At 45.9% G+C, this 24,719-nt stretch overlaps 1 protein-coding gene across 4 annotated transcripts in view; it reads left to right on the top strand.

The window, feature by feature from the left end:
- The window catches only part of NEK6 (NIMA related kinase 6), a 209,739-nt gene that overhangs the window by 178,692 nt on the left and 6,328 nt on the right, over positions 1-24,719 (top strand). For all 4 annotated transcript variants that reach the window (XM_015418434.1, XM_015418435.1, XM_015418436.1 and 1 more), the window contains 2 exons: positions 4,932-5,026; positions 19,667-19,780. In XM_015418434.1, the coding sequence (XP_015273920.1) occupies positions 4,932-5,026; positions 19,667-19,780 (209 nt within the window). The remainder of the gene's footprint in view (positions 1-4,931; positions 5,027-19,666; positions 19,781-24,719) is intronic.

The following is a 24,719-nucleotide window of genomic DNA, read 5'->3' as shown; positions in this document are numbered from 1 at the left end:
GAGATAGACACCACAAGCAAGAAGTTGAAGAAAAGGATGGGAGTTTTACAGCTACAGATGGAAAAAGCTAACATGGTTCTCAGGTTTCAGGGGGTTCCTGAAACAGATCGAGAAGACTTGAAGAAGGTGCGTAGTGAAATTATCGCCCCAGTAGTAGGCTTAACAGCGGATGAATTTGTAAACAAAATGGAGGTAGCCTATAGGGCATACTCCAGTTACATTTAAAAAATAGCCTACTTGGAGAAATAGTGGTCAAGTTTGCAAGAAGACAAACTAGGGACACCATTTTAAAAGCAACTTCAGCAACTCCACTGAAAATGGGAAATGTAACCATCAAAACTTTAAAGGACATTCCATTTGAAATTAGACAAAAGAGGAAAAATTACAAGGACCTAATTTCTTTTCAAACAAATGGGATATCGTACAGATGGGCGATTCCGGAAGGTGTCATCTTTAAGATCAACGATAGAAGAGAGAAGATAGACTCCACTTTTAAAGCTAAAGAATTCTTGAGACGCCAGCTGGGGACAGAGGAAGATTCCAAAGAGGAAGAAACGAAGTCTAGTGACTCTGCTACCTCAGGAACGGAAGAGGACTCTGCGGCAGAAAAGGGTGCAGGACCTGCCAGAGTGGTATATGATTTCAGAGACAGAAAGCCGAAGTAAAGGCAGAAGGACTTGGAAAATGGCCTTTTGAAGCGAAGAATAAGAAGATGATCAGAGATTTCTCTCATGGCAACTAATAAAATAACATATAAACAGTGAACTGTTATAAGCAAGAACTCTACAAGTATATTGTGATATTAACACTAACAGTACTAAAATTTTTACTACAGTGAAAATATCTCCTCCTTTTGGGGTTTTAGTTTAGTGTGGTTTGCTTTTCTTTCTCCTTAGTTGTAGTCCCTTCCCTAATATTTCTTTGTAGTTTTTGTAGTTTTGCAAAATAAAAAATATCCCTCCGGGGATTTAAAAAAAGAAGAAGAAAGAAAATGTAATAAAAGATTTGCAGGAGATGGTGGTTTAATATAGTATTTCTTCCAGCGGTCTGATCTTATTATGTTTATGATAAATAGGTAAAGGAAGACCTTAGATTAATATTGTTTCTTCTGTATTTTTGCTATAGGAATACTAGTGGAAAAGAAATGTATTATGGGGATAACCCTAGAAAGGGGAGGAGGGGAGACAGATATTATTTCTTTTTAGGTTACATAAAGTTGGTTGTTTTATGGTTTGGTATTTCTATTTTGTTTTGTTTTTGTTTGTTTGTTGTGGTTGTTAGTCATGTTTCTTTTTCTTGTATTTTTGCTTTTTTTTCTTTTGTTGGTGTTTTTGGGGTTCTTTATGGATCGGGATGTTGGATGTAATGAATTTACATAGGTTCCATTGGGGTAATTATGGTTTCAATCGGCGTAATAATTGGTGGTTGTAATATGGTTAAAGTTAGTTATTAGAAAAATAGTTGTGATTGTGGTTATATTTATACTTTGAAATACTAGATAATGTTCAAATTTTTGGAAGAAGAATGAATTTCAATCTTTTGGCTTTTAAATGGTCTAAATAGAAAATAAGATATCTCTTACTTCAAATAATCATGATAGCTCCAGAGGCATGAAAACAACAAAAGTATTTAAGATTGATCTGGTCTTTGGGTTGATATTTTTGATAACATATAAGTCTCAATATGAGAGCAAGTGGAAAATACTTGAAATACGCGATCAGTAATATTTTTGGGTTAATACTATATTTGAGAAAATGTAAGTTTAAGGTATTATACCTTGTGTGATCCTTGTGATGTGCCTAACACTGTTTACTTTTATTATTATTATTTTTTCTTCTTTTCTTGAAAATTAATAAACAGATTGTTTTTTTTAAAAAAGGAGTCCTTTCAAGCCTTCACTATTTTCTGCCAGCAGTGTGTGTCACCTGCATATCTCAAATTGTTAATGTTCCACCAATTTTCACTTCACTTTAATCTTATCTAATCCAGTTTCTTCTGATATGTTCCGCATATAGATTAAAGAGACAGGGAGATAAAATAGATCCTTTGTAAACCATTCTGCTTCTCCATTTTCTGTCCAAACAGTAGCCTCTTATCCACAGCATAGGTTGCACATTAAAACAATCAGATGTTGTGGTACACCCATTTCTTTTTAAATCAACCATAGCTTTTCATGACCCACACAGTCAAAAGCTTTGCTGTAGTCTGGGGAGCACAAGCTGATTTTCTTATGAATGGACTGCATAGTGATCAGGAATGCTGGGTCTCAAGAGCACTTCCTTCTTCTGGCACTTGAGTGCTCTGATTTACCAAGCTAGAGTTTTGATAGTGGGGTTGTGTGATTTCTGTTGTTATGCACAGCAGGGCTCTGTGCCCCTGAGTGTGTGCAGTGCTACTTTCTTTCACTAAGGGAGATGAAAGTTCATGGCTTTAAAACTACAGGCATCTTTGTTACCTTTTCTCAAAGTTAAGCACTGTTTCTGAGGGCCAAAGTAGACATAATGGCATTCTCACACCCAACATGGGGACACCACCTCTATTTTAAAGCCTAAAGTGGGCAATTTAAAAATGTTAAAAGACCTGATCCTAATCTGGTTTGAAGTGCAGTGGGATGAGGAAACCCCCCTCCCCCATTTCCCAAGTGCTGAAACAGCTGCAGGAGGGGGGTGATGACTGCCTCTTCCCACAGTGCTGCGGGCTCAATGAGGATTGGGCCCTCACTGCATTTTTAAGTTGCCCATTGTAACAGGCTTTAAAATGGCAGTGGCAGCCCCATGTTTGAGATAAGGAAGCTTATGTCTCGTCTGACCCTAAGGAGAACACTTGTGGACCAGACCAAAGGACCACTTAAGCATTCTATTTTCAGGCATATGCTTCTAGGAAACCTAGAATCACAGAATGAAGGTAGCAGCTCTCTACTGGAGTTTCACACAGATCACCTGCTTCACCTGCTTAACTTGCAGTGTGGGAAAGAGCCATCACAGTCTTTAGGTGCTCTTGGTTATTGTAATTGTCGGGGAACACCTAAGATGAGGAAGACACGGACATGAAAGTGAGAAGTGAGTCATAATGATGGCACTGTAGGCTTACATTGGGAGATGTTGGCTAGGATCCCTGCTTGAGTGCTTCTGGGTGGGTGGTGGTGAAACTGCTGTCAAGTCACAGCCAACGTATGGCAACCCCTCAAGGGGTTTTCAAGACAGAGATGGTTTGCCATTGCCTGCCTCTGTGTAGGAACCATGGACTTCCTTAGTGGTCTCCCATCTAAGTACTAACCTACTTAGCTTCCAGGATGTGACAAGATCAGCCTAACCTGGGCCATCCTGGTCAGGTCACTGCCGGGTGACCGTGGGCCAGTTCCTACAACCTTTCAAAGATGACTGAGACCAAAACATACTCAGCATGCTACCAAGGAGCATTTTATATATGGCTGTTAGCAATAATAACAACAACAATCTACAGGGATAGATTTATCTTTTTGAAACTGGGGCCAAGCTCTAAGCAGACACATTAAGTTAGGCAGGAATTCGGTGAGATACTGAGAGGAAAATATGGTATGCAGACAATACAGCCAGACCAGGATTTAAGGCACATTTACTCCCACCTTTTCTCTTCATCTGCTATTATTGCTTTGTGTCCCTCTGTGTAGTTTGTTAAAGAAGTGCCAGCAGAAACAGGGCAGTCCTGAGTCAAGGGTGTGTTACAGTACATATGAGGGTTTTGATTTTTCAATGATGGTGTGGTCATGGGAGGTGGAAATGGAGAAAGGCATTTTTTTTAAAGGATGCTGTTCACTTCCTTACAATGGGTGAGAGTCCTTTTTTTGCCCGATTCACACGTTTCTGCAACTGGTGGATGAGGTTCAGGGCCAGTAAGTGAGTCACTGGTTTTCAGCTGCTTCCAGATATCAAGAACAGATAGGAAAGGATCTTTAGGTATCCCTTCTTCCTGTATTAACATAATATTTCAGAGCTTAGCCACGGATACTTGCTCTAGTCCTCCTTTGTGTTCTGCATTGTGTTTTATTTTGTGGCTGAATGTGGAGATTGCACTACTTCAGCAGTTGCAGTATTTGCAGCCTTGAGTGTCTCACCAAATCGGGATTTAGGGCACTCTGACTGGCCTGTCGTGTTAATGAGGATGAGCTGACCCACGTTGCTAAGGTTTACCTGAAGTGGGGGAAATTTTCCTGTTTTAAGAGACAACAGTGTGGCTTGTGAGGTCACATGCTGATACTACTATGGTCTGTTCCTTGCTATGCAAATCATGTTTATTTATTTAGAACATTTATTAGCCACCTTTCTACCATACGGAACTTACAATGTAAACAGAACAATAACCATAAAAATATCTAAAAAACCAGAATCCTGTATCTGATCCTGATCACTGTGCAGCTAAATGGTGGGTGGGGTTGAAATACAGTACAAATCACAGAGGCTAATCCATTCTTCATGATTTTAGGAGTAATTTACTATAAATGCAATATGTTTCTTTGGGCAGCAGAATAACTGAACATGGAACTAGAAACAACCTTGAATTTGGATTGAGTATCGTCGTTGCTTTAATGAGCTGTTGTAGAAGTCTAGTGTTAGTGGCAATGAGGGCAATCAACTTTCCACAGTGTTCTATTGAATGTGCCCCCCCCCCCAAATTATCCACAGAATTAGACTGATGGAGAAAGTGTTTCTCAGAATATACATTGTGTTAATACCTTCATATTCTCTTTGATTTCCTGATTTTTAGTTTCTGGATCATAGTAATAGTATTCCTCCTCCAAGGCTGAGATTCTTAACTTGCTTACAAATTGTCCTTCAAGCATTTCTTTCTAATAGGTACTATGGTGAGCTTTTGAGGCCCTGTTACTCTTTTCAAAGTTAAGCCCTAGCCTTGTCCTGGAAGGTAATTCTTTTTTCTTGGCTTCTGTCTTACAGTGGGAACACCCTACTATATGTCCCCAGAAAGAATTCATGAAAATGGCTATAACTTTAAATCGGATATCTGGTCTTTGGGGTGTTTATTATATGAGGTAAGCATATCTTGCTTTAATATTCATGTACAAGATGGAAATGAATGAAAAGGGAATGAATTAGACAAAAATATTTAATTGTATGTAGTTTTGATTATTAAGTTAATAGCAGAGTGTTCTAGGAGTGCATATATGAAAAGAATGTCTAGTTTTTAGGTGGCCAGGCAGTTCCCAGGATTTTTGTAGTCTTGAATCAGAGGTTCTTGGCAAAAGAAAGCAAAGATGAAGCCAAATTGGTTGAATGAGGTGGTGGAAAGTGCCGTCAAATTGCAGCCGACTTACGGCAAGAGACATTCAGATGTGGTTTGACGTTGGTTGCTTCTGCATAGCAACCCTGGACTTCCATGGTGGTCTCACAACCAACTACTAACAGGGGCCAAACCTGCTTAGCTTCTGAGATCTAATAGCTGTTGTTTAACTCTGGAATTCCGTACTTTGAGTGGCAGACTTTGACAATGTTGATAGCATTTAAATCTGAATCATTTAGTTCATAGTTTCAAACTGCTTTTAATAAAGCAAATAATATTTCATCAACAGCCTTTAGTTTGTTTCTTAGATTGTTTTTTTAAATTCTGTGTAAACAATGCAGCTGCTATCAGTATGATCTTCTTCGTGGTCTCTGTGCATCACACCCTTGGGAATACTGCGCCTGCGCTGAACCTTCTCGGTACCGGTAGCTAGCAAAAGGGATTTTCGCGCCTCTCCCAGGTCACGCGCCGGCTCCACTGCACATGACCAAGGAGGGGCACGCAGATCCCGCCAGTTCTTTTCTGACCGCCGCGCTGGTAGGACGCCTTCTGCCTCGGTCTGTTAAGTACCAAACTTTTTGCTAAACTTGCGTTTAGTTAGTTTCCTTTTCTTTATTTTTGTAGTTAGCATTTTTTCTTCGGTTTGTTTGTTTCTTGTTTTTACGTCTCCCCCCCGCTGGCCTATGGCCCCGCGGTGGGGTTGTTTCAAACGGTGTAAGACTTGCGGCCTTAAATTATCCCCCACCGACGGGCATTCGCTTTGCCTCGTCTGTTTAGGGGAGTCGCACTGTGTTTCTAAGTGCAGACATTGCCAGAAGTTTTCGAACCAGACTAGAAAAAACAGGGCAGCTCGTCTACACTTGGCCCTGATGGAGAAGGCACTATCTCCACAGTCCTCTTCACCGTTGGACACGTCCGGGCACGCCTCGATGTCCACCTTGGCTGCGGACACTTGTCCTCCCGTTCCGGGATCATCGACGTCGACGGTCGCAATCGATGCTTCGGCACCGAAACGATCGACGCCGATAAAGGACCACCCCGTACCTTCCAAGATCCGGAAGCAGGGGTCATCCGTTGCCGTACCTTCCAAGATCCGGAAGCAGGGGTCATCCGTTGCCGTACCTTCCAAGATCCGGAAGCAGGGGATATCTGATGCCGTACCTTCCAAGATCCAGAAGCAGGGCAAAGACTCACAGCAGTCGAAGAAACCTAAAACGGACAAGTCAAAAGTCCATAAGGTTTCGGCTAGTCAGGGTCGAGATCCCACGCAAGAACCTCACCCGATCGGTTCGGATCTCGACATCGACCTTACTCAACAGACAAATCAGTCGCAATCTGATATGTCGAGCCGTCAATCCTCTCATGCCTCCCCAGAACGTGGAGTCGAGGATCGGCACCGACCAACTTCTCCTCCCCTGACTTGGGATGAGAGGCAATGGCATTATTTGTACGGGAATCGATACCCATACCCTTGGGCACTCCCGATACCACCCCCACCTGAATGGGATCGTCAGTCGGTGTCATCCCGCATTTCGCGCTTTCAAGATCGACCATCGGTATCGAAGCAGTCGATACCGACGCATCCACCAGACCCGGTTGTGCCCCCGATTAACACACCGGCACCGTCTCAACCTGAATTACTCGAATCATCTCCAGAACCATCCAATGTATCCTCCGATTCAGATGGCTTTTCTGAACATATCGAGGATGTAGATGCACAGCCCACCTCGCAAGATGTGGAAGCGGATTTACCTATTTCTCCATCAGAGGATGTTAAGTCTTATGGAGATTTTATTCAACGCATGGCATTAGATCTATCTATGACTCCTACTCTCGTTGCCAGTTTTGTGGATGATAACGTTTTTGACATTATGCACTCTAACACTTCGCCCTCCGTGGCTCTACCAATGACAAAAGTTCTCTTGCAAACTACCAAGGACTTTTGGACTCGTCCAGCCTCCATTAATGTCTCTAATAAGCGTCTGGATCACATGTACAAGGTCCAGGAATCAGGGGCTGAGTTTTTATACACACATCCTAAGCCCAATTCTTTGGTCGTTTCCTCGTCCACGAAAGGAAAAGCGAGCCACTCTACTCCATCAGACAAAGAAGGAAAAAAGTTGGATTCGGTTGGTAGAAAATTCTACACTGTCGGTGCAATGGGCATTAAAACGGCGAACTATGCCGCCTGCATGGGCCGTTATCAATTCAATTTATGGAAGCGTTTGAATGATTTCCTCCCGCACGTGCCCAAAGAGTGCCAACCTCAGATTAAAAGGATTCAGAATGAAGGGATGGTCTTGGCTAGACACCAAATTAGTGCTGCCAAGCATTCCCTGGAATCCGCTAGTAAGACTCTAGCAACCTCTGTAGCGTTACGCAGACATGCCTGGCTCCGCTCTTCATCATTGCCATATGACACCAGATCCTCGGTGGAAGACCTTCCCTTTGAAGGTTCTGGATTGTTTAGCTCCACCACTGACACGGTTCTGCAGGAAATGGATAAGAGTATCAAGACGTCCAAGAGTTTGGGGATCTCCCCCACGACCAAATACTCGAAATCCAAGCAGTGGCCTAGGCAACCTTGGTCGACCAGGCAACCGTACAACAAATCACCTACGGATCAATGGCAAAGACCTCCCTCTCAGTCACGGTCTTTTCCCCCGAAAAATAAGGGACAATCGTCCGGTGCCTATAAGTCGAAATTCCCTAAGAATCCCAAACAGGGACTTTGACTTCAACCTTACTGCTCAGACTCGCCTTGCACCCTTCCTGCACGCATGGCTCGCCATTTCTACGGACAAATGGGTGCACTCTATAATAAGAGATGGCTATCTCATAGAGTTTTCTCTGACTCCCAAAATCTCCCGTTTTATCAGAACCCCGGCGTCTCCTGCCCTGCTACAGGAGGTACAATCGCTGACACAAAAAAACGCTATAGAGAAAGTCCCGATGGCGGATTGTTGCCGCGGGATTTATTCCAAATATTTCACGGTCCCCAAGAAGGACGGAGGACTTCGTCCAATCATGGACCTTCGTTTTCTCAATCGGTTCATCATTTACAGAAAGTTTCGCATGACCACGTTGCAAAGCATTTTACCACTCCTGTCTCCAGGGACTTGGATGGTCACTTTAGATCTCAAAGACGCTTATTTTCACGTCTCCATCCATCCTCGTCACAGAAAGTTCCTCAGATTCGCAGTCGGGGAGGACCATTACCAATTCAAAGCCCTTCCATTCGGGCTCTCTACCGCCCCCAGGGTTTTTACGAAGGTAATGGTGGTTGTCGTCGCTCATCTTCGCCTTCAGGGCATTCAGATCTTTCCGTATATAGACGACTGGTTGATGGTGGCAGATTCAAGAGAATGTCTCCTTCAGCACATCACCATCACATTGTCGGTCCTATCCTCCCTTGGAATTCTGGTGAATTTACAGAAATCCATGCTGCAACCTGCAACTCGCGTGCAGTTCATAGGAGCTGTCATAGACTCCCTAGCCACTCGGGCGTACCTTCCTCGCCAACGGGCAGATACCATTCGTCTGGAAATTCAACGTTTGTTCCAGTCCAACGTGACATCAGCGGTCCACATTCAGCGGATCTTGGGTCTCATGGCAGCCACCACTTCCGTGATCGAATATGCACGCCTTCGCATGCGCCCGTTGCAGCTGTGGTTTCTAAAGAAATTTCGCCCTTCCATCCATCCTCCGAGCCTTCAACTGGTAGTGCCTCCGCAGGTCCTCGTCTCCCTGCAGTGGTGGCTCGTGGACACCAATCTGTTGGCGGGTGCACCGTTCCAACCGATCGTTCCCGTAATGTCCATCACCACAGATGCCTCCCTGTGGGGTTGGGGTGCTCATACAGACGACACTTGTGTGGGTGCTCCATGGCAACCCCTTTGGAAGAGTCATCATATCAACTATCTGGAACTGCTGGCCGTAAAATTTGCCCTCAGATCCTTACTCAGACAGGTTGTAGGAAAAGCTGTGTTGATTTTTACGGACAACACAACTGCGATGGCTTATATCAATCGCCAGGGCGGGACCGTGTCCAGGTCCCTTTGCAGGCTAGCTATGGACATATGGGAAGAGTGCCTTCATTGGAACATCACTCTCCAAGCTGCCCATCTGCCAGGAACTTTGAACCAACAAGCGGATTTCCTGAGCAGAGGGGGAGCATCGGACCACGAATGGGAGTTGAACTCAAAGTATCTCCTTCCTCTTTTTCAACATCTGGGACATCCCCACATCGATGTTTTTGCAACTCGATTGAACAAGAAGTGTCCCAGGTTTTGCTCCAGAGCGGGGTTGGACCCTCTGTCAATGGGGGACGGTCTGTTGATGTCGTGGGCTCACGACTTTCTATACCTATTTCCTCCGATTCCGCTGCTCCACAGGGTGCTTGTGAAAATACAACAGGACAAGCCCCATTGTCTCCTGGTAGCCCCCTGGTGGCCTCGGCAGGTGTGGTTTCCGACACTGCTGCGGTTAGCCAAGGGATCCTTCGTACACTTCCCGCAGGAGTTGGATCTCCTCCAAGCTCAGGAAGGCCAGGTCCTTCACTACGATCCTCTGAGTCTCAAGTTGACTCTATGGGAAATACGCTTTCAGTGATGGATGACCGTATCAATGAGGTCCTGTTGAATTGTCGTAAACTGTCTACTAGGACGTCTTACGCAAAGAAGTGGGATTTATTCCTACAGTACTTGAGTTCTTCCAATTTACCTCCTCCGCCAGTGGATTTGAGGTCTATTTTTGCGTTTATTTTGTCCAGAATGGACTTGGGACTCAGTTTTTCTTCAGTTAAGGTGTATTTAGCTGCGGTGTCAGCTTTTCATCCATCTATTGATGGGTTTTCAGTTTTCTCGCATCCTCAGACGAAACAGTTTTGTAAAGGTCTTATTCGCCTGTACCCTCCCCGTCGTTCTCCGACTCCGGCCTGGGATTTGGCTTTAGTTTTGCGGTTTTTGATGGGAAAACCCTTCGAACCACTGGCCACTTGCCCTCTAAAGTTGTTATCGCTCAAGACTGCGTTTCTGGTGGCCATTACTTCTGCTCGTCGGGTCAGTGAGTTGTCTGCTTTAAGGTGTGATCCACCATACTTGATTTTTTCCCCTCATGGGGTGTCGTTGTCTTTGGACATCTCCTTCTTACCGAAAGTCGTTTCGGAGTTTCATCTACGTTCAGATATAGTTTTGCCGTCATTTTTCCCGTCTCCTGCCAATGAAGAGGAACGGAAATTGCACTCTCTGGATGTTAAGAGAGCGTTGCTGTTTTATTTGGGCAGGACTAAGTCTTTTCGCCAGTCTCCAGCTTTGTTTGTTGCTCACAGTTTGCCCTCCCAAGGGAAGAAGATCTCTTCCCAGACACTGTCGAGATGGATTGTGGAAGTAATCAAGCTGTGCTATGCTTTGGCTAAGAGACCTCTTCCAGGTCAGCTTCGCGCCCATTCTACAAGGGCGGTAGCGGCTTCCACCGCTTTCCTGAGAGGTATGCCGTTGGAGGACATCTGCAACGCTGCGACTTGGGCTACTCCGCTCACCTTCGTGAAGCATTATGCCCTGGATGTCCGGTCTACTCGTCGTGTGGCGTTGGGTCGGTCTATCTTGCAGACGGCGCAGGTGTAGGGCCTCGGCCCCTCCTCCAGGTAAGAGTTATTGCTTGCTATTCTCCCAAGGGTGTGATGCACAGAGACCACGAAGAAGATAGACAGGTTGCTTACCTGTAACTGGTGATCTTCGAGTGGTCATCTGTGCATTCACACCACCCGCCCTCCTTCCCCTCTGCTCTCGGCCCTTCATCTTGTTTCTTTGAAGGCTGTTGGGTGGCGGTCAGAAGGAACTGGCGGGATCTGCGTGCCCCTCCTTGGTCATGCGCAGTGGAGCCGGCGCGTGACCTGGGAGAGGCGCGAAAATCCCTTTTGCTAGCTACCGGTACCGAGAAGGTTCAGCGCAGGCGCAGTATTCCCAAGGGTGTGAATGCACAGATGACCACTCGAAGATCACCAGTTACAGGTAAGCAACCTGTCTTTCTTACCATGGCCAAATATGTGGATACTGAAATCTGGAATTGGAGCCATGAACAGATGAGACAGATATTTCTACAAACCTGTAAAACACTCCAGGCTTGCAGAAAAATCTGAATTCTTAGAAAGGGGAGTGATGTTAACCCCTTCAAAATGAAAGAAGCAGCACCTGTAGCTTTAAGAAACAGATGCCTTTGGGGACCATTTCTAGGTACCCACAAAAGTATTGCCAGCATTCAAGCCTTGGATTCCCTATAGGGTTGCCAAGTCAAAAAAACTCACCGGTGGGGGAGCCTCACCGGGCTCCGGGAGCTGTCCTTGGATGCGCGCGTGCAGCGTGCGCCGCCAGCGCGTCACCAGAAGTGACGCACGACGTCGACCACGTTGGGGGCGTGGCCCGGATCGTCGGAGGGAAAACCATAGAGTTTTCCCTCCGACGATCCGGGCCACGCCCCCAACGTGGTTGACGCAGCCACACTGCGCTTCAGGGGGTGGGGTTCCCCCCGGAGCCCGATTCCGCAGCGGCGGAGGAAATCGAGCCTCCAAAGCGGGGGTTTACCCACCCCCACTTGGCAGCCCTAATTCCCTAAATAAAAGGCAGGGGGGAGGGGCAGGGCCCTTTCCAGGGCTGTTTTGACCTTTGAGGGAGGGCTGATTGCAGGCAGGCCCAGCAGCAATTGCCAGACAACTTGCTACCATCTGACTTGCGTGGCTCACCTGCACACAGCTGCTTGTTAGTGTTCAACAGCTTTCACCCAATTAAAGCCAGTGTGTGGTGTAATGGTTACACTTTCAGAATAGGATCTGGGAGACCCAGGTTCATACCACTGTCTGTTATGGAAGCTTGTTGGGTAACCTTGGGCCTGGTATATACTCTCAGCCTAACTTACCTCACAGGATTGTTGTGAAGATAAAATGGAGGAGAAGAGAATGATGTAAACTGCTTGGAGCCCTATTGTGGAGAAAGGCAGGGTATAAATAAACTAATAAATATAGCTGAAGATGGGAAGCTTTTATTGTAGGTTGGTTTGTGCGTGGAAGGAGACAAGGAAGATGGAAAAGGTAAGGATATGGGTGTTGCCAGGAGGAAGGAAAGAAGGAATAGTGCAAGAAGGGAAATACAGGGGGAAATCGCTGCCTCCCACAAGTCCTTGCAGATTCCACACAGCACAACTGGGCTCAGCCCAGCAGCTGGCATTGAACAACTGAACCATATTTTTCCAGGCTGTTAGGGAGGGGAAAGGTGGAAAAGCTGAAGATGGAGACAGATAAAAGTATGTTGGCTTGTGGTGGGAAGGAGAGAAGGACGCAGGAAAAGGGGACAGGCTATGGGAATGTTCAAGGAAGAGAAATAGTAGGGAAGGGAAAAATAAGATGCCCCATGTTTGTAAAAGTATGATTATTTGAAACAAAGACCTCTAATGTGAATGGCATGTATATACCAGTTTGAGGAGATTTATTTTAAAATAAGTGCTTTGTGACTTCGGTTCAAGAGGCTGGGCTGTTGAAAGAACGGAGTGTGTGTTCGGCTGTGAACCAAGGGCAAGGATGGATATGCCTGTGAGTAATTGCAGGTGAAGGAATCAGGGCTCTTCCTCCAATTTGCTCTTCAGCTCTCCCTTTGCTAAACCGAGGTTCTTTTTAAACATGGGTGCTTGGAGTGGAAAGTCTCCTAAAGAGCTGCCTGCAGATGTCAATCAATGTAGCCTACTAATGGCTTTGAAGTCCCAATACTTTTGCTATTTATTGTTTATCTAGAATCAACCTAAGTAATTTGCAGGATTTTGTTAGAGCCACTTTCAGCTATCCCCTATCTTGTTGGGAATAAAGGACAAACATTGTTTACCCAAATCAGCGGAAGATCCCATGCTTTTTGAGCTGAGATTTGAGGAGAATAATCTCCTAAACCTTTAAGTGCATGAGGAGGGGTCTTCTTGAGGTGTGCTGCTGGAGTGGAGAGGAAGTCTCTCACCTGATGTAGCAAGAGATACTTGTTTAACAAGACAATGTGCTTTTGTTGGGGTTTCAGGCCTCAGTCATACAGCTGTTCAATATGTGCTGATTAATTTGTTGGCAGTGTGCAAAAACACTGTGTGGAGGGTGCATAGAGAGACAGAGAGAAATATCGGTGCTGGGAAGTCAATAAATGAAATCAATGAGCTGCTGCTGCAGGGCTTAAGTAGCCTTTGGGAGAGCAGCACAGCATGACTCTAATAGCCCTCTGCTTGTCTTGTGCAAGCTCCATCACCCTGGCCTTCAGACCATAACGGGTAGCAAGCATCCTCCTGGAAACAGATGGGTAATGTAAGCAAGTCACAGAGTTCCCTAACAGTCATGAGCCCTCAGGGCATGGATGCAGCCACCCAGGAAGCACTATCCTCTCAGGTTTTCCAGGGAGCTTGTGTGAGCTGCAGTGTGAAAAAATCCCTAAGAAGCCTATTTAGTTTGCTGCTGAGTAGACTGGTCCTGGGTCTTTTGTATTTGAGAGCCAGTTTGGTGTAGTGGTTAAGTGTGCGGACTCTAATCTGGGAGAACCGGGTTTGATTCCCCACTCCTCCACTTGCACCTGCTGATGTGGCCTTGGGTCAGTCACAAGCTCTGGCACAGCTGTTCCTGAAAGAGCAGTTTGTGTCAGAGTTCTCTCAGCCCCACCCACCTCACAGGGTGTCTGTTGTGGGGAGGGGAAGGGAAAGGAATTTGTAAGCCGCTCTGAGACTCCCAAGTGAAGGGCGGGGTATAAATCCAATCTCTTCTTCTTCTATTAGAAGTTGGCCAGGGTGCAGTGTGATCCTCACACACAAAAGGACCTAACCCACAGCCCTCCCAGCAGGAGGGCACTTCAGCAAAGCAAACAGCATATCATGAGCTTCAACTAATGACCAAGGAGCTCTCTTGGGAGAACCTTTGCAAGGCATACACCTTGATCTGTGCTGTCTCTAGACAAGCAGCAGCAGGGCTTCCTGGGGTCTGCTACCTTGTAAGTGAGGGAGGGAAACGGTGTCTAGACTTGGTTGAAGGGAAGGAAGTACATCATAGGCACAGGGGGAAAAAAAGGGGGGGGGGGGGGGGAGCGTGGCTGTTTGCCCCGGAGCAAAATAACGTGCGGCTGCGGGATCAGACATCCCGTCGAGGTCCCGTGGTTAGGGGGGAGGTGCCGATCACAGGACTATCCTGCAGCGTGGCAAAGAAGCAGCCTCCCTAGCAAAAGGCTCCACGGGATTAACCCCTTCCAGGGCTGCAGAGGAATGCAAACTGTGTCCTTCTTCCGGTTCCCTCCAGGAAGAGCTTCAGCCGGGCTGCCCTCTTGCCACCCCCCCCCCTTGCACCTCCCCCTCGAGCAGGCCGAGCCAGGAGTGGGGGGGTACGGAAAAGAGGAGGGGGCTGTGTTGTTTGTTTTTAAACGAAGTGTGCGCATGCGCCGTTGGGTGCTTGTGCACATCCCATGTAGACTTGAAAAAAAAAAACCTTTTAGCGACAGGACATGGACGGGCGCTGGATGCAACGACCTACCACCGGAAACGTGATCAAGCGCCCGCCCTTTCCCTGCGGTTTCCAGAAACTAGTACCTCAGAGGTACTAGTTTTTTACCCCGCATCTTCGGCAGGAAGCCTCGGGTTCGCCACGGGAGCTCTACGCTTCCCAGATGTGGCGCTGTGATCATGCCCGGAAAATCCGCCTATCTTCCGTCTCTGTAGCGTGGCTAATGCTCCGTGTGACCGCAGCCATAGTAAGGTTTTCAGTTTCCAGGAGCCCAGTTGTCTCTACCACAAGGCAGATAAGCTGGGATAGGGCAATTAATAAATAATAATGATAGTATCACAATAATAACATCACATTAAAAAAAGGTAGGGCCAACCCTGGCAAGTACTTGGAAGGGAGACCTTGAAGGAATACCAGGATCGGGACACAGAGGCAGGCAATAGTAAGCCACCTTACTAATAGACATTGCCCTTGTTTAAATGGAATTATTGAAACAGTGCCTCATGTGTTGTTAGAGTGTTCTTATAATAATAATATTAGACAAAGTGTTTTATCCTCAATTTTATCCAGTATTATGGATTTTCCTGATACACATAAATTGTTTTTTCTGCTTAACAACACTGATGACTACATAACCGATTCTGTGGCAAAGTTTTTATATGCTGCTGTTCTTATACGAAGTAATATACTGTAATTTTGGGACATTTTAATTTGTGACTTATTCTGTGTTCAGTCCTTTTATGTATTTGTCTTAATGTTCTCCCTTTTATAATGCCAATAAAGGTAAACTAAGTAACTAAATACCAGGGCTGGGACGCAGAGGCAGGCAATACTAAGCCACCTCTCTGAAAGTCCAAGCCCCACTGGGGGTTGCCAGAAGTCAACTATGACTTCCAAGCGTGCACGCAAGCACACGCACAAACACAATACCAAAGGAAGGAATGAAGCAAGGAAGGAGAAAATGGGAGTGTTTGTTTCCCCATACAACTCCCCCCCCCCAATTCATTTAGGGATGGTTTCCATTGACGAAGCACTGCAACAATTATTAGGAATGGATGGAACTGTGTTCTGCATCCAAAGGTACTTGTTCATTATTTCATGGTAATAAAATGGCACTACATCCCCTGCTGAGTTATCCCTTCTCTGTACTGTTGTTAAGTAATGGAAAGTAGAGGATCCTCAGCCAGTGTCTCCATGAACCACCAACAATAGGATTTAGCTCTGTTTTCCACTGGTGGTAAAGAGGCAGTGTGGTGTAGTGGTTAGAGCAGGGTTCACCAATGTGGTTCCCATGGGCACCATGGCACTGCTTCCCCTGCTGCCCACTGAGTGTTTCAGAAAGTGGGCAGGGCATGTTATTGGCTGCTCTCATTGAAATGAAAGGGTTTCCATGGCTGGTAGGCACTGGAGGATCAGGACTGTTTAGCACCTGGGCTTTCCTTAGACATTTGGTTTGGTTCCATTCTCCCTTTTCAGGCCTGGCTGAATGTTACTGTGAGCATCCTTTGCAAAACAGAAAGGGATCTTACTAGTTCTAGTCTTAGTCCAGGGAGCTGGGCTGTTCTATGACAGGAGATAAGTGCTGAGGAGTAGAAGCCCACCCACTCATTCTCCAGGTTTTCTGTCCTCCCAGTAGATGGACCATGCTTCCAACCAAAGTACAAATAAAACTAACCTCAACAGACCAATGGCCAGGCTCTGATTAAGTCAGCTTCATATGTTCAATGTAGTTTCCAGATGATTCATTTTGCAAGGTAAGGAGTGAGGTATTGCATCTCTGTCTGCCACCCGTGGCAGCCATTTTGAAGTAGCACTCACCACCTCCTCTCTGAACTGGAGCCTGCATGGTCAAAAAGACTGGGGACCCTGGATTAGTGTTTTGGACTATAATCTGAGAAACCCAGGTTTGAACACCCACTCTGCCATGAAAGCTTGCTGGGTGATAATGGGGCTGTCACACATTCTCAGCCTAACTTACCTCACAGCTTAGTTGTGAGGATAAGATGGAGGAGAGGAGAATGATGTATGTCACTCCCCATTGGGGAGAAAGGGAGGAAATAAATGTTTGGTTTGCATGTCAGCTCTTGCTGTGCCTAAAAGGTCCTTTCCATTGTCTCTTTCACAGCCAGCATCAGGTGGCAAATGAACCCCTAAGAATGTATTTAAAATTTTTCCACATTACCTGCCACAAATGAAGGTCTTTTGTCTCGAATTGGAGCAGTTTGGCTAGGTTCTTCTTCTGTGTCATACTTAGGCCAGCCAGCAAGAGTGTTCTTCCTGTCACTACTTGGTCTGCTGTTATTCTGGGCGTGTGGTAGGCTTTCAGTTTTGCCTAGATGAGCTCATCTGTGAGTGCCATGCCAGAGAGGCGTGTTCACACATGTAGCCTGCCCCTGAGCAAACACTCTCCTACTTGGGCTCAGTTGAAGTGTGAACACAACTGCTCAGTGGTAATAGATGGTAATCCCTAGTTATTCACATCTCACTAATGAGGTGTGAATTAACATCCCTTATCTTCTCCCCCCTCCCCTTGCTGAATTCCTCAGATGATGTCAATGCCAACACTCTGTTCTCTTTTGTGCTTTGTTAAAAGTGGGGAAAGCAATGATTGGCTGGCTGTAAGTTGCTTTCCATAGCATTTTTCCTTATTGTGCAGATAAAACTGGAGGGATTTTTGTCTCCAGATTGCCTAGAGATGTGTATGTCAGTTGGAATTCACTATAGTGTTATGGGGGGGTGGGGGTAAAGTGTATGATGTCAGATAATGTCACCTGAACCTGACACTTACAAACTCACATTGATTTATATTAAACCTTATCAAAATAGTGGGAAGCCGTCACCATCTCTTGGAGATCTGTCATCAAGATAACTTGCAGGAGATAAAAATAAGTTTTCCATTCCCTGAAAATAGCTGCAAGCAGTAGCTTTAGCATTTCTAACAAGACAATCAGTTTAAACACAGAAAGCCACTTGTACGTTTTAGACCAGTGTGGTGGTCCATTTCAAAGGAAGATCTGGACATTATAATTGTTCTAATACAGATGTCAAAAGCAAACCCCAAATAAAGCTGCTGTTCACAAGAGCTCTTGAATGCCTCCAGCCACAGGACTGTTGCTACTCCCATCACACAGTAGCCTCCTACCAGTGTCTTTTCTAAGCGACACTGTTAATTAGCAGGCAGAAATGGGAAAGCACAGACAACATGGAAGGCCATGCTAGAAAATTTTGCTGTCACATTTTCAGATTTATACTCACAATAATGAGAGATACTTTGTTTCCAGGGTGGCTGCTTGCTGAGGTATCCTATTTCTGAGGGTTTTATTCTCACAATGCACATCTCTGAACAGGTCCTGCCCTGTAGCTCAGTGGCAGAGCACAGATTTTACTTGTTGTAGGTGCTAGGCTAGACCTTTAGCAAAGGGGTATCAAATAGCTGACTTGTGTGTGACTGAGATGCTGTAGAACAAGTCTAGCTTGAGGTAACTGCTTATATTCAGTCCGCAAACTGCTGGCAATGGTGGGTTGTTTTGTTTTTTGTTTGTTTGCAGCCTCATCTGGAATAATGTATTAAGAAAAATGTGGGGTATCTCAAATCACAGCCTAGGAAAACAGGTTTTTGTATTAAATCTGGATTACATTAGATGCATACCATCCACAGGTTGAAATAGAAGCCCTTTGCCTCACTGCCAAATTCCTAATCTGCACAAATGTTAAGATGTTGCTGCTAATATCTGTTAAAACCATAAAATGAGTGAGAGAATTGCTTTGGAGTGACTCTTTTCTCCTTGTTTAAACACTGTTGGGAACTTGCTGAGTGTCTGAAGAAAGGCAGATTTCTTTAGGAAGCTTTCCCCATGCATAATAATGAGCAGAAGACTAACAATTATCAAAAAGACCCACTGATTAAAATAGCAGTGCAAAGCATTGGCTTCACTAATGCTAATAAAAAAAAGCTTGCCGATCTGCCACAGCTTGCGGCAAAATGGTTTTAAAAGATCTTCTAACCAAAGTAGATAATATCAACAATTATCCAATAGTGCTTCATTAGGAGGAGGATTACTTCATTGTGGCGGGGCAGCTTGTGACAGTGAGAGTGACAGGAAGCCCTTGAATAGCATTATGGATTAATAAGCAGCTGGGGCTCCGTGTGGGCTGCCTGCTGAGGGGACACGGCACTTGCTTAGCAGCCTCTGTACCGCTTGCTTGCGGCATTCTCTTTGAAGACAAACCTTATTAGAGCTGGATGGAAATTGGAAGGGGGGAAGTTCTGTTGGCTTTTTTCCTGGTGGTGGTGGGGACTGGCCTTCTGCCTCTGCTTAGCATGTTCTGGGGGTAGGGATAGTGTCAGTTCCCAGACCCAAGGAAGAAAAGGTCCTTGAAATGTACATTGGCTTCTGTTTCCCTCTTCTGCACTTGTACTAAATTTGGTAGATGGTTGTCCTCCTCCCTTTGATGGTCAGTTTGACTTCTAGAACCCTCAGTATGCTTGGCAGAGATGGAGAGGTGGGTGTTCCTCCCGCAAGGTAGCAGATTTTGGCTGTCCAGACTATTTTGAAATAGGTTCTCTATTACATTGCCTTGTTAGCTGTTCTATGGATGTTTATATCGATAAAGTCAGCTACACCAATGTTTTGGGGTCATGAATGAAAGAAGCATAAACAGGCTTTTGAAAAGTCACTGAGGGAGAACTGTCATCATCTCCGTCACCCTCTGAGTGGCACATGATGATGTCAGAGACTTGCAAATCTCATTTGTTGTCCAGAAAATGTCTGCAGTGCTGTTTGGCACTTTTTTAAAGCCTGCCTAAAAGCGAACTGTGATTGGTGCACCATCAAGGATGGCTGATGTTCTCCTGCCTTTACTCATCTTCCAATTTTTCCCCCATTCCAGATGGCAGCTCTTCAGAGTCCCTTCTATGGTGATAAAATGAACTTGTTTTCTCTCTGCCAAAAGATAGAGCAATGCGATTACCCACCTCTTCCAGCTGAACATTATTCTGAAAAGGTGAGTCACTCTCAAAACAGCAACTTGCAGAGCAGCTGAATATGCTCTATGGGGAGTCTCAGGAAGGAACAGCCCACACCCAGCTGGATAAAAGTGAGGTCCCCTTCAGGCAGCTGCCCTAAAAAAAACCACCTCATGGCTGTTTCCACGAGGCTGTTCTGAAAGTGAGGAATAAATTGGTGTTTATGAACTGCACTTTCAAAAGCTACAGTGAGGAAAGGTGCCCCTTCTAAGGCACATACCATAAGGCAGTGGACAAACTGGGATGTGATGACTGGAGGAAGAGCAATGCTGAGACATTGGAACAGGCTGGGTACTTTTAAGGCTTGGTTTACGTGACAGTTTAGGCATGCAATGCAGTATGGCTGTGCCTATTCAACATTCAGCCTCTGCTGAAGTCCAGCCTTTGTCTTTCCCGCTGCCTGCTTATTGTTGACTTTTGTTTCCAAGAAAGCTCCCTGTGTTTGTTTCCCTTGGTCCCTAATGATTTGGGCAGTATCATGTCTTAGGAATGAACATGTTAAGTACTTGAGAGAAGCCAGTGGTTTACATTTTCTCCCGGTTCCTATAAAAAATGCAACCTTTTAGAATTTAAAGTGTGTAAGTCTGAGCAGGAAAACCTACTTGTTGCATGCCTACCAGCTCTGTATGTACTGTTTTGGTAGTGTCCCTTTTGTGTCCCATTACGATTTTCACAGAAGTGGGATGAGATTTTAATGGAACTTAAAGAAGTGGGGATGTTACAGCTTCTCTATAAAAACCGAAGTGAGAGTAGGTGTGCAGCAGCCCTAGAGAGAATCTGTGTTTGTATTCCACCACCTCCTCCTCACCTCAGAGCCAAGTGAACAGTTTCTGAATTCACAAGATATGCAGGCTTGCATTGCAGAATGCACAGTGCAGGCCTCTGAGATACACTTGGGCCCTGCACATGGGGAGAAGCTGGTAGACATTTGTCTCTCTGAGGGAAATGTTTTGAGTCATGTGCAAGGGCAGCCAGGCTTATTCAGAGCTCAAGTTTGTCTCTTATCAAATCTGTTTGCTTTATTCTGATGCCAATACAAACACTTCCTGCTAGTAGCACTCCTCCTGTACAGTGATGTCTGTCTGGGACTTCTTAAGCTTAGAGGTAGGGCATCCTGAGAAATTGTACTTCTTTCAGCATACATGCACAATGTTTGGGAGAATCAGACTGCCACTAGATGGGGCTTTGGTGTGCTGCACAATTCTTTGCACTTCCTCCATAACACAAGAAGCCCCAAAATGTGCAAATTGCTGTTTCAAGTAATCCTGCCTTGCTTGTTAGATTGAGCACAGTGATGCCTTTTGGTCAGTGGATTCCCACAAGGGTAGGTTCAGCATGCTGGGGTTTTTTTCCCTGTGGGCACTCCAGTTTGTGGAGCGGCCTCCCAGAGGAAATGAGAAGGATCTGCATCCTTTGCAGTTTTGAAGGTCTTGTCAAACAGTTCTTTAGAAGAGCCTTTGGGGCACCTTCATAGACTGCAGTCTCTCTTGGATTTCATCTTTAAGTTTTTCTGCTGGTTGTTTTCATTCCCTTTTTCTTAAAAGTATGCCATGGTGTGCTGAGTTCATTGTCACTCATGTTGGATAATCTGGGAGAAAATTAGATTTAGAACTGTTTTAAATGAATATGTACGTAGAGGGAGACCTCAGCTGGCTCCTCCTGTTTCTGTAAGCAGATCCCCGGGGTACATCTCTTTTCTTACTGGAATGTTTGTGCTGCAGGGGTGGCTACTGCTGCTGCTGCTTTGGACAGGCCCCCAGGGGCCCCCACCCCCTGCAGCAGCTTGCTGCTTGATTTCTGATGTATGGAAGGCCCTGGTGCCTTAACCCACCTATGCAATTTAAGTCTTTGTCTGGTGACTTATAGGCTTGCAAAGCGCAGTTAAATTGGTTTGGAAAGCGAGTCTTTCTTCCCAGAAGCTTCTGTAGCCAAGTCAGGCTTGGAGAGAATGCTTTGCTTTGCCTTGCCAGGCTGCTGTTGCAGTTCTTCGGGATCTGCCTTCTGGCAGCAGCAATTAGTGTGAGTTGACAGATGTGTTTCCTGTCTCTCCAATTACTGTCGGTTTGCCTCCCTCTGGCAGTGCTAAAGAGTGTGCAGTCTAGTGATGCAATTCAGGGTGAGAAGGATGGTGGAGAGCTCCAAAGCGGCAGGGCCCAGAGACCTCCCTTCCAGATGGTGCTTTTACATGCAACAGGATGCAAGGATCAGGTCACTAGCTCAGGATCAGATCACAGGACGAGCTCCTGCTGCTGCTGCTGCTGCTGCTGCTGCTGCTGCTCTTGCACAAAGCTACATGGAAAGTAATGACCTACATGCTTAAGACTGGTATACCTCAGGCATGTAGTTGTCATTTCACAACCCTATACACTGTTTCTGCTGGAAAAGTCATTTCGAGAGTGGATATGTCATCCTTTAGCAGGTTGTTTTGCCCTGCACAACTTCAATTAACTAGGTGAGATGCATGGGACAATTAGGCCTGGAATTTGCTGGTGGGCCTCTTGCCATCACACAAGTGGTACCCCTTGTGCGGGGGAGGCAGACTAAGCATACAACGGAGCAACAGTGCAAGTGGCCCACCTCTCACAGGAGACTGCTTTCTGTCATACGGTCTGACGAAAGCAGAGTGAACCAGGAGGTGAGCTGTGCTTCAGACCTGTCTCCTTCCCTAGTGAGGCAATGTTGCATCAAGGCTCCTTTGGAGGACAGTGGGAGGCAGCTGCTCAGTGTCTCTATTCATACTTATGACTGACTGCAGTTAAGTAAAGGTGGTCCTCTGCACCCATATAAAATCAACCCAGCTGCAGACAGGGAACTGCCCTCCTTGCTTCCGATTGCAGGATGGTCATGCTTTTAATTACCATTAAAATAATTGGTTCTGTTGCTACTGGGAGGATGGGAGAAGATCAGAGGCTCATGGCTGTTTCTTTTGGTGCCTTAGGGTGTGTAAGCTGCTTCCAGGGGCTGTGTAATTAAAAGCTCCAGTCTTTCAAGTACAAAATAAAAAGGCTAGGGCGGTGGGAGTTGCAGCACTTCTGTACGTTCTTTATTATGCAAGCAAAAGTGATGTGAACAAGAGGGTCACAGCTTTCTCAACTGGCTAATGGCCCCAAAGCAAGGTTGGTACAGGAAAGGGACTCTTGGATTATTCTAACCATCACTGCCATAGCCTGGCTCTGTAGGCTGCATGCCTGGCCACGTTGTATCTGTGCCCGATGTCTCTAGGCTTTATCTCTGCAGCCTGCATTGCAAGGTTCCGTGGGGTAGTAATGGGTAGCAATGCACGCTCACTTCCTGATCAACTACCGCTCCTCTCCCTTTTTCTCAGATGCTGAATACTTTGTTTATGTACACTCTGTGGTGTTTGTGATTCTTGCTAAGTTACCTGGCCAGGTAACTTATCGTCCCTTTTATAAAGGGCACATATTAGCCACCTTGAGCCACTGGGAAAGGCAAGATATTACTTTTAAAAAAAATAGACGAGGGCTTTCCCACAGACCCCTCTTTAGAATGTTTTACATTATTTGAATGTTTTTAATCAATTTCTCTGATAGCTGATGAAAAAGTCATTGAAGTTTTTACACTATTTGCTGTGTGTTCTTAAAGCCATTTGACAGATGAGGGTGGTGAGACTGAACCTACACAGGAATTAATTGCAGCAGTGAATGTGGAAACAGTAAATCCTGCGTTGATGGGGTTGCTAACCTCCAGGTGTGTCCTGGATATCTTCTGGAATTACAACTGATCAGTTCCCTTGGAGGAAATGGCAGCTTTGGAGGATGGACTCTATGGCATCACATACCTGCTGAGCCAAACTCCACCCTGCCAAGGCTCCACACCCAAATTTTCGTGAATTTTCCAACCTGGAGTTGGCAACCATATGCGCTGAAGATGCTGCCACTGTGTCTTAAACTGCACAAGATTGTTTCTAGAGTGCCAGTGTGAACATTCAACTATATACACTTATGTTGTGCATGTGTGTTTTGATATATACATTTTACTATCTTAAACAAAAGCAACTAGAAATGTTCTGCTTGTGTAAACTCAAGACTCCGTTATTTTCAGTGTAGTGCTGATGGGTAAGAACTGTGGGATCTTCCATAAAATATATTATGTAAATTTTGGCTGCTTTATATGTAACTTTAGCAAATTAGAGATCCATCTCCTGCACAGTCATTGCATGGGTACTTGTGTGAATAAAAACACTGGGGGTATACTGGCATCATGTTTAAATTAGGTAATGGGATGCTTTTATTCTCCAGTGGTCCAGGAGTGGGGCAGTCCTTGACTCCTTACTCCTGGGAAAGCACCTCCCCCTTGTGTAGGCAGGGCTGGCAAACTTTGATCCCAGAGGGGAGGGGCTTATCCTCTGATCCCCAGTCTTACCGGCCCTGCCTTCTGAGCAGGATGTGCTGGCTGTGCTCTGAAGAGCACGAAGATCCCAGAAGACACCGGAAGGTCAGAAGAAGAAGAAGCAGAGACCTAAAGGGCAATGGTAGAAGCCCTAAAACATATTCGAGAGCTGCAGGCCTCGAATTACAATGGATCCGGTGCCGGCAATCCTGGGAGGCCCCCAGGCGGTTGCGGCACTGAGAGCAATGCCTCGGACCCCGCCGGGAAGGCGGCGGTAAACTGCTCCCCCCCCCCATTCCAGCCGAGGCAGCATGCAGTGGTTTTGGGGACAGACGCTCAGTGAAGAGCCTGGGGAGAGCAGAGGCAAGAGAGGCAGCCGAGGGTGGTGCAGAATCTCTGTCGCCGTCCCTTTCGGCATTGGAATGGAGCCCCCTCCTTGTTCCAGTTTGTGGCGAAGAGGGACGTGTCTCCTGCGCAGTCTACCCGGTCGGCTGAACCACGGTAGGACTGTATCCATTGAGAAGTGGGTGGGGTAGGGCTCCATTTTGGGGCTCTGTTAGGAGAGTG

The sequence above is a fragment of the Gekko japonicus genome, unplaced genomic scaffold (assembly GCF_001447785.1).
Source record: "Gekko japonicus isolate JY-2015 unplaced genomic scaffold, Gekko_japonicus_V1.1 scaffold127, whole genome shotgun sequence".
In the NCBI taxonomy this organism is placed as follows: Eukaryota; Metazoa; Chordata; class Lepidosauria; order Squamata; family Gekkonidae; genus Gekko; species Gekko japonicus.
The sequence above is the reverse complement of the archived record's forward strand: the minus strand, read 5'-3'. Positions and strand labels throughout refer to the sequence as shown.